The 10,874-nt window shown below is 39.5% G+C and overlaps 2 protein-coding genes across 2 annotated transcripts; both read left to right on the top strand.

Moving 5' to 3' along the window:
- Nucleotides 1-4,346: 4,346 nt before the first annotated feature.
- LOC128473897 (olfactory receptor 6Y1-like) lies at nucleotides 4,347-5,294 on the top strand. Its single transcript, XM_053456120.1, has one exon. The coding sequence runs from the start codon at nucleotides 4,347-4,349 to the stop codon at nucleotides 5,292-5,294; it is 948 nt and encodes a 315-aa protein (XP_053312095.1).
- A 3,070-nt stretch (nucleotides 5,295-8,364) lies between these two features.
- Nucleotides 8,365-9,324, top strand: LOC128474317 (olfactory receptor 52K1-like). Its single transcript, XM_053456627.1, has one exon. It carries the CDS (start codon nucleotides 8,365-8,367, stop codon nucleotides 9,322-9,324), a length of 960 nt encoding a protein of 319 aa, XP_053312602.1.
- The last annotated feature ends 1,550 nt before the right edge of the window (nucleotides 9,325-10,874 follow it).

The raw sequence follows: 10,874 nt of genomic DNA, 5'->3' as shown, positions 1-10,874 counted from the left end.
GTCCAGATCAGACGTCTACCCTCCTTTTTTATATTAAAATTGTATTTTATACCATAATTTATTGTTGTGTACAAATAAAGAATTTACCAAAAAATATTGCTATTCCCTTTTTCACGTTATTGAACTTTAAAATTTCTAAATTGATTATTTGCAAGTTTAGTCAAATTCACAACGTATTCATATTTTTGCAGCTAAAATGAGATCCTTGGAGGGTTTGACTTTTTTTTTTTCCCAATTAACAGACGTTAATTCTTAGGGGATCTCCCAATTACCAAAATACGCTTATAAAAACCCCGTGAGAAGCAAGACACTTCATATACATTTATACACGCACACATATGTGCATGCCCATTTGTTTGGTCTAAGCAGCTCATACGAGAACAGTGTTTCTCTTTCATTAAGCAGAATGGAAAATGCATCAATAATAAATCCTGACTTACTTCTTGTTGGGCTAGAAAGATGGAAGGCGGAGATGAAAGAGTTAAAATATTTCTATCTTGTAACAGCTTTCGGTCTATATGTAACCACCATGTTCTTGTGTGCCACCATCGTACGCGTCATACGGACGGAACAAAGCCTGCAGGAGCCTATGTACATTTTCATCTCTAACCTGATTTTTAATGGAATTCTTTGGAACACGTCGATTCTCCCCAAACTAATGATCGATTCGGTCTCTGGGGCCGTCACTATCTCGTTTCATGCCTGCCTCGTCCAAGCTTTCTGCTTGCAGACTTTATGTTGCAGTGATATATTCACGTTCACCATCATGGCCTTTGACCGATATTTGGCCGTGAGCTCTCCTTTAAGGTACCCGGCCCTTATGACGAAAGAGAGGGCCCTGCAGTGCGTCGCCGTCATTTGGGTGATTTCCCTTGTAATTGAAACTGCAATTGTCACGCTGGCGGCGAGACTCGTTCTATGCGGAATTCATGTAAACAATTTGTTTTGTGAAACGGCGTCCCTCGTCAATCTGGCTTGCTATAAGTCTTCCGCTAGCAATACCTTTGGGACTGTTGTGACTATTTTCCTCGTCGTCTTCTCCCAATTCGTAGTCATTTATTGCTACCTGAGAACGTTCATAATATGTCTAAAGATTTCCAGAGACGCTTACCAAAAAGCCATTCATACGCTGGTCACTCACTTGATTGCTTTTTCCATTTACATGATTGGAAACTTATTCATAGTTTTTCGGCACAGGCTGGGTAGCGGATCGCTGTCCAAAACCGTTCAGCTTCTTCTCCCGCTGGCTGGAGTGACTATTTCCATTGTTATAAACCCAATTATATATGGAATAAGAACAGAAGCTCTCCGGATCAAAATATTTCACCGCATGCAGAAAATTAAGTGCTGCCCAAACCACGTGAAACCGAATTAAACTAAATGACAATCAATTTGTATTTTTTATTAGTGTTTTTTTTTTTCTAGTGGACTAACGAGAGATTATTTTCAGCAGGTCCTAAAATAAGGCCATATTATTCGATAAGTAAAATCTGTTTTTTAAAAGGTATTTTTATTGATGACGCAAATCATGACAAAATGTACTAAAATATTTCCTAAAATACCTTTGCAACTCTGGCCACCACCTGCCACTGAACTCAGCTTCGCTAAAATAGAATCATTTCTTAGTCTTTCCTAAAAAGTGAGATTTTACCATGTTTTTGCTCAAAAAGTTTTTAAAATGTAATTTTTAAATAAAAGGTGATTACGTGCCAAAATCTGAGATATTTCTATTTTCCTACATATTCTTCTTTGGGTATTTATATTTACATGCATAGGCAGTACTGTCTCTGTCACGAGTGTTATGCTGTATAGTTCACTGCGGTTCTACAATAAGCAGTTAAGGGCCTCGATCATCACTTTTTGGGGTAATTTCCCAATATTCAGTTAAAAAAAAAGCATAGATTGGGGGAGTCCAACCTGTGGCCCTCCAGCTGCTGCAGGACTACATCTCCCATCCTCCTTAGCCAGCCCCTTAGCTAAAAGAGCATTATGGGAGATGTAGTCCTGCAGCAGCTGGAGGGCCGCAGGTTGGACGCCCCTGGCATAGATTAAGGTTAGGCTTGCCTGTTAAAATCTACTGTGCTATTCCATGAGACTACTAAAGACGCTTAAATAATTAAATAAGTACGCTTAAATAATAAAAAACATTGCATTTATAGAATAAAAAATGCAAAGCAGGAAACATGCTTTTTTACTTCTGCATTATGTAAGAAGATTACAATATTTATTATACGTGTCATATTTATGTGTGACATCATAGAACAATAAGCAATCTGTGCGAGCTTCCACTTTACTACTATGGGGTCACATAACAAACCTGACCCCACTGCCAGTTGGCTGGCCTGTATTGGGGGATGTCTTTAGAATTATGACCAGCAATTGCCGTTTAGATAAGCCTGCCCCTAGATACATACAGAATACTGATAAGCAGATTCCAGTGTATGGCAAATGTGAATGGGTTAAAATGGTACAGAAGTGATTTCCAGTCTACTCTACTGGGTGCAATGGGTCGGTGATGTTGTCAATAGTAGGGGATCTCCAGTAACCGGTATACAGTAGATTCCGTTCCAGCAAAAAATACATTTGAGGACAAAAGCCTTGTTTGGTTGCATTAAGTCTTTCCCTTTCATTTGCTGCTGCTTGGAAAATATAATCTGTCAAATCAGGAGAGATGGGCTATACTAGCCACTGGCTTAAGGAGAAAACAACATTACTATGCGGTGGTCCACTTATATGGTTCTGGCCTTGTTGGTTTTTGATATATCGTATTGGCTCGAATATAGGCCGCTCCCGATTATAGGCCTCACCCCTATAGTTTGGTGCTATTTTAAAGAATTATTATTTTTTTAATTATGATTTTTTTATTATTATTATTATTATTATTATTTTTTACATTTAATGTATGGTAGGAGGCCCCCACCCTCCTTACTTAAACTTTTGTTTTGCAACGTTGATGTCGATGCAGCAGACGTGACCTCCAATTCCTGCACCAGTCTGCCTCATCTACATCAACGTTGGGAATAAAAAATCAGGGTGGGCTTCCAGGCAGACCACCAGCAGCAGAGCCCCGTACAAAACGGGAATTAACCCCTAAATGCCGCGATCGCGGCATTGAAGGGGTTAACGCTGCACTGTCGCTCTCATGGAGCAATCAGGCAGCTGGGGGGTGTTGTGTCAGGTCCCCACACTTGTGTGGGGACCCAATCAACACACAACCCCCTTCCCTGAAGCTGCCTGTGGCAGCTGAAAACGCGATTGCTGGTTTTGCAGCAACCGTGTTTTCAGCCTACGGGCTCACTCCGTGGGAGTGATCTCAGGCTCGGGGGCGGGCTCGGAGTGGCTGTGCTGTCTGACCAGACTCCTGGGCAGACAGCAGCAGCAGCAGCGCCCCCGTGTGGTGACTCAGCCTCTTACGTCCACAATTTTTTCTGGATGTAAGAGGCTGACAAAACCTAGGCGCCAGGACAAAATTCTCTGTCGCCATGGCGACCTGGCACCTGGGATTTGTCGAGCCCTGGGGTATGAGACATTTCTGGGGGGCAGAGTGGAATATCAGGGATGCAGAGTGGCATATTGGGGGGTAGAAGTCATTTCTCGGGGGCAGAGTGGCATATCAGGGAGGCATAGTGGCATATAGGGGGGTATAAGGCATATCTTGGGGCAGAGTGGCATATCAGGGGGCAGAGTGGCATATCAGGGGGTATACGGCATATGTAAGAGGCAGAGTGGCATATAGGGGGTATAGGGCATATCTGGGTGGCAGAGTTGCAAGCCTGGGGCAGATGTGCATAATTATGGGCAGATGTGCATAATGGGGGGGCAGGTTGGCAAATAAAAGGAAAAAAAACAATGCATTTTTCTAAATTTTTTATTAAATAAGAAATATTTACTAGTAAAACTTTTTTCCTATGGGCTTCCCCCCCCCTAAATTACCGGTAATATTCAAATCAGGGAAGTATTGACAAATTAAGGTTTTGATTAGAACCGATACTAGAACCATTTGTTAAGTCACTGCATGGAATCTTCACAATGTGCTATTATGTGTCTCAGGTCAGCTCATTTAGAAAGTCCCCATGCGCGGCACTATTTCAGATCAACACACCTGCAGTTAGCGTGAACGTGCCAAGAGAGAGTTTGTCGTCACATTCCTGCAGATGGTAGATCTTCAGGGAGCTCATTTAGCTCTGAACTATGTGTATAAAATGCCACACGACGAGCTTACTGTAATTAACGTGCTTTCCAGGATATACAGTAATTAGGATTAGGTCTCTAACACACTTGAACGTTCCTGATCCCAGACTCTGATTAAACAAAAGAAGAAAAAATCTCAGAATTGTGTGCAAAGCATGGAGAACAAGTCACAGATTATTCCTGATTTAGTCCTTCTTGGTCTAATAGAGATGGAGGGATTTAAATACCTCTATTTTGTGATAACTCTAGTGATATATGTATCCATTCTTGTCCTATGTTTAATGATTGTGGCCATCATTTGGAATGAACCGAGCCTTCATGAACCCATGTACAGTTTCATCTGTAATTTAATTGTCAATGGGATGTTTGGGAGCGCTGCCTTTTACCCCAAGCTCATGATCGATCTGCTTTCTGGATATACAACTATCTCACTTGGTGGATGCCTCGTCCAAGCTTTCTGTCTGCAGACTTATGCTTGCGTTGACATTTTCACGTTTACGATCATAGCTTATGACAGATATCTGGCTGTCTGTTTTCCCTTGAGGTATCCGACCCTAATGACAAACAAGAAAACATTAAAATACATAGCTGTGGCGTGGGGTTTTGTGTTTATCTACCAGACCGTGTTTGTTGTTTGGACGTCAAGTCTAAGTCTGTGTGGTGCCACCATCAACAACGTCTACTGTGAAACAATGTCCCTCATGAAACTGTCTTGCGGAAATTCTTCATTAATTAATATTCTTGGGAGTTTTATGACTATACTCATGGTAGTTTCATCTCTTCTGGTTGTCGTTTATTGCTACATAAGGACGTTTGTAATATGCCTCAAGATCTCCAAAGAAGCCTGTCAGAAGGCCATCCATACTCTGGTCACCCATCTACTCGCTTTCTCGACTTTTATGGCCGCCACTTTATTCGTAGGTTTCAGGTACAGGCTAAACATCGGTGGTGTGTCCAGTAACTTCCACCTCGTTATCGCCGTGACTGGACTTGGTGTCTCAACCACCTTGAACCCTTTAATTTATGGCTTACGGACAGAAGTTCTCAGAAAACAAATAATTAAAAAAATTCATATGTATTTAAAGTTGGGGAAACCAGACTAACTATAATAGATTGAATGTAAAATGTCAATTTTTTTTTTATCACCCTAGCAACGTACGACGGGGTTCCAGTTGTGACCATAAAAGATTTATTTCCATTAGCAGGTTTGACGGGAATGCAGCTTATATATAAGAAAGTCTTCTAAAATAAAAATGTAATAATCTTCATTATTTCTGAGTTGAAATGACTTCCAGGCAGAGGTGACTTCCTATTACCTGCGTTGTTGATTTTCGTTGAACGGTTAAGGGATTGTCAGGGGGGGGTTGAGGAGAAGAAAGAAACTTCAGGGTAGGAAATCGATGAGTTTTGACACCTTTTTGGAAGAAAAAAAATGGGAAAACATGCTGTCCACCTGAAACCAAAGAAATATATACTCTGTGGAGTGTCATGTCCAGAAGACAAATAAACTACAATATATAAAGACTTAAATTAAATGTAAAGGTTTTTTTTTTTGGCCATTTTTACCATATGTTGGTTTAAGCAAGATTTCCGTTTTCAATGTTTGATGTACCCACACAAATTATACACCTTTTTTCCCCAGGAAAAATAGGGAAGAACAAAATATAAACATTGTGCTAGTATGTAAAAAGCCTGTACTAAAATAAATAAAAAAAAAACTATTTTGTAAGCAGTGTTTGCTAAGAGTTTCTTCTGTACAGTCAGTGATGAACAATGACCCAATTTATGTTTAAGGGGTTTAGGGTAGTGAACGAGGTAGGTGTATGATTTGTATATGTAGTGCCAGCACAATGGGATGTCAGGGCTTTTTACTTATATTTTTTTATTTTATTTTTTATATATATATATATATATTTTTTTGCACTGTTATCATTGCAATATGGATATTGAGGCATTTCAGAAACCATGAGTTTTAGGAGGCAATTGAATATGGTGAATGAGATCACTCTGGGGAGTGATGACAACAAGTTGCAAATTTAGAAACAAAAAAAAAGACGCATGGACCCTCTATTAATCAAGACGCCAAAAACTAACCACGGTAGTGTAGACTTAAAAATAATGACAAATATTCCATTACTGCTAGAACGTTCTCCATATGGTTTGCACCCAAGTGTACTTCAATACGTTCATGTGAACAAACACAGCAGTGTATTCTGGACTGATTAGGCCCATGCCTAGGGAGGCAGGTCTGTGGAGTGGGAACGCTCCAGGTGGAATGGTGGCGGTAGTGGTGAGCCTAGGGGCCAGCTGGGTCACTGTCCTGGGTCAGGCCTAGGGTGCTGTGCAACTCAAAGGGATAATCCAGCCATCATATAGATTTCAATGCATATGATAACTGTGTACCTTTTAAACTATCATTTAATACCCCTTGTAAATGCAGGCACTTTATAATGCATATTTATTTATTGCTAAGTATTTAGGTAATTTACCTTTTACCCTTTAAGTTGTCGGCCTTTATCTTTTGTTAACCTACAAAGATGCTGAAAATCAACCTATCGCCTCCGCGGCTATCGTCCTAACTGCTATGAGGTCAAATCCTGCTGCTCAGCAGTTGGGACGACGTCCATGGAGGTGGCAGATGGAGAAGCTGCCCTTCCTCTGTTCTATCAAGTATGAGTGATTTAGTCTAATGTCTACCGTTTTGGAGATCCCATCTCCAGAAGGATATTGACATTTTGAGAAGGCTACAGAAGTAATGAATTGTTGGATGAACTTGGTCGGTACACTCCTTCTCCTTGGTTTATGCAGCATCATTTCTTATAGAGACAGGTGGTCTGTCTGCGACTACATGTCCCCTAACCCACCAATAAAAATATTAATCTTTATGACCAAAAATAAATAGTCAAACATATGGTAGTCAGTGTTGCAACATGGAGTTGATAACTGTGGTAGCAGTGATACACTTATGTGACATGAATTTATTAGGTACCTCCATCAGGTGATACAGTGACACAAGCATGTGCCACCTGCCCCCGACAGAATGGTAATACTGGTAAAAGTGGCCCAATGTTCCACATGGGTTTTCCACTAGAGGGCAGCACTTGCTGTTTTGCACGGGCTCTCGTGTAGGGCTTTTTCCCTTCCAGACAAATCTCTTGTCCATCTCATGGCATTCTGTGATCATCACCATGAATTCATGAACTCATGGAGATCCATTAAATACTGGCGCCCAGTACGTATAGCCCCAAAAAAGTGTCAATTGACCCCCTTGAGCTTTAAGGATGAGTGGCAGGTTAAACAAGTTCAACCTACAGTGTTTGAAATTCTTGTTAAATAATGTTAAGCCCTCCAAAATGAGTGTACCCTCTCCCCCCATGCACACTTTTCCCAGAGGTCCCAGGTTCGAACCACTGCAGTAGTCGTTAACTGAAAGATTGTTTTTGAGGGAACAGGTCAACCTTACTAAAACAGTTTGTATTTTATTAAGTTTTCAGATGGCAAAATAAGGTGAATAAACCTATATTCTCAAAGTTATTGCTTTTTATTGTTTAAACATTGCTGTTTTAGCCACCAACTGTAGGGCACAGGTTGAAGCCAGATATACAACTGAGAGAGTTTGGCTGCAACTTTGGTAGATACATCATGATGGTGTAACCTGTAGCATAAAGACATAAATATTCAATAACTTGCTTTAGCATTTGCTACATATCAAACCATGTGCTTAAATATAACATCTACAAGTGATGATTTCCATCACATAAGCATAAAAAAGCATAAATATAAAAGCATTCGGCTAGAATCTTCATGAAGCCAAGACATTTAACCCGAATGAGTATTTAGTACCCTATTACTAGCCAAATAGAGATATTTCTGTCTCTGTGTTTTTTTTTTTAATACAGATGTTTACAGTCACCATGAATCCATAATCACTTCTGGGAGTTTGGTAGAAACTGATGGCAAATCCCAATGTACATAATCAGCAACTAAAAAAAAACATATAAAAATCTCAGCCAAAAGTTAATGCAGTTACTCAGTAGCTACAAACCATTGTAGTGAACCGGACCATGTTTGTGTAAATTGTGTAATATTTTAACACTTATTGAACACACACACTTAAAGACAAATTATATCAGGACTTCTTGGGGGGAAAAAAGGTAGCAAAAAGACTGGGAGATGGAAAATGTATCCATGATCAGCACTAACCTAGTTCTTCTTGGACTTGTGGAGATGGAGAAACTTAAGTATCTGTATGTTGTCATCTCCCTGGGAACTTACTTGATCACCGTCATCTTATGCTCCACGATTGTGTTTGTCATATGGACGGAAACGAGTCTCCATGAGCCTATGCACATCTTCATCTGTAACCTTCTTCTCAATGGAATGTTTGGCAGCACCATTTTCTTCCCAAAACTCCTAACCGACCTGGGTTCCGGCTCCAAAATCATCTCTTTTGCCGGCTGTCTCGTCCAGTCGTTTTGCATGCACACGTTTGCCGCAGTTGAACTGTTCACCTTTACCATCATGGCACAGGACAGATACATAGCCGTTGGTCAACCTCTGAGATACGCAACGCTGATGACCAACGGCAAGGCCCTGAAATATATTGGTGTGATTTGGTTAATAGCGATCATAGCTGTTTTTGTGCCGGTGGTAATGACATCCCAACTTTCCCTGTGCGGAATAAATATTAATAATGTTTTTTGTGATAACATGTCTCTCATTAGGCTGGCATGTGGTGACACCTCTGTAAATAACATATTTGGTGCCGTTGAGGCATTTTTTATAAATATTAGTGCTCTACTGATGGTCATCTACTGCTACATACAGACATTTCGTATCTGTCTGAAGATCTCTAAAGAAGCACATCAAAAAGCCGTCCGCACTTTGGTCACGCACTTGGTGGCTTTTTCCAATTACATGGTGGCCACTTTGTTTCTTCTTCTACGCTACAGACTGAACAGCAATGCCCTTTCTATCAATGGACACATTCTATTCTCTGTAACTGGCTTTGTTACCCCATCCATTGTTAACCCTCTAATTTACGGGATAAGGACAGAGGCTCTCAAAATAAAAATTGCTCAGAAACTTAGGAAAATATCTGACCCACATGATCTGGCAAAGTCAAAAAGTTAGGACATCTTGTTTTTTGCATTAGAATATAAAACAATGATGTCCATCCTCCATACTAGAAATGAACAAACTAGATGGGCCAAGCGGTTCTTAACTGCAAATTATATGTCTCTAACTTTCCTCATCTGCATGAATATTCATCCTGATGATCTCTGCTCCTTCTCAGGGCGTTGATTGTTGCTGGAGAAACTTCTCCTTTATGTCTCAAAACATTAAAGCAAAAAAAAAAAAATTTAACGTATATATTTTTTGTTTTGTTGGCCAAAAATCCTTCTACAACAAAATGTTGGGAGAAAATGCCAAACATAGGGTTGTGTAAATTGTTGGCGCTATAATGTATATATATTTGAACATTAATAATGATGTTAATCAGTGAAATACATTTTGTTATTATATGCCAACAAATTAACGTACTTTGTTAATTTGGCATCTTTGTGATGAACGTCTACCCAAAACATTGTACATTGTACTGAAAAAGTTTTTGTTCATTTTCTGCATTAATAAACTCATATCGTATTGTGCCTTTTTCCCCTATATTGTTTCCCAAATATTCCTCTATTTATGAGCTTCCTAATCATTTTGATAAATTTAAAGGATGCGACACCAGTGACTTCGCTTTACACCAAGTTTATTTTTTTAGTTAAGTTAACTTTTTTTTTTTACTTTTTACTTTTTAAATTAATTTAGAGCAAAATAAAAAATGAATGCCCATGACAGATACTCGAGCGCCGAGCGATTGCCTCTTTTGCCCTGCCTTAAAGATGGCTCTGAATATACATTTTGAAATTATATAGTATCCATTGGGGTCCAAGGATATATATATTTATTATGATTATAATCTGTAGATGGTTTTTTCTTTATGCGCGTCATAGAAAAAAATGTGATGCGCTCATATACAGCAAACAGGCTTCGGGGAGGAAAGACAGACACAGTGGACATGTGTATGTTCTTCTTTCTTCTGTTTTCACATGATTGAAACCAGGGCCAGACTGGGGATGATGATGCGGCCCTGGTACCTTACGGCCGGCGGCTGCCTAATTAATATTGCGACGGATAAATATGACAGGCCATGTGTTACGTTGATGCTCACGTAGTAGTCAGTGGTCAGTAGTTTGTCATATATTTGAGCATGTAATGCAATTTTCATTGTGACACTTAAATAATGTTTTTAGGTTGTATTTAGGGGAAGAAACACAGAGCAGTCGGTGCCTAGTGCATTTAAAGCTTTAGCAATAAATTCAATTTTAAGCTCACATTTCTACCTAGTTTTAGCGTCTGGAGCTGAGTGTGCTTAATATACAGAGAGACCACATTTTGTGTATATTTTTTGTATATCAAAAAATAATATTTTGTAGAATAATAATATATTATATATATATATATATATATATATATATATATATAAATATTTGCTCTATGATATTAGCAAGAACTAAGTTCAATAATATGTTCCAAGATATTGGAGGATTTTGCAGGAGGCCAAGGCTGCTCTAAAGGCCCTTTTTTCCTTAGGCAGAGGCAGGCAAGGTTGTACTCTTCTTTATGTTCAGCAT

The sequence above is a fragment of the Spea bombifrons genome, chromosome 2 (genome assembly GCF_027358695.1).
Source record: "Spea bombifrons isolate aSpeBom1 chromosome 2, aSpeBom1.2.pri, whole genome shotgun sequence".
Lineage (NCBI taxonomy): Eukaryota > Metazoa > Chordata > Amphibia > Anura > Pelobatidae > Spea > Spea bombifrons.
This window is presented reverse-complemented; position numbering and strand designations above follow the sequence as displayed.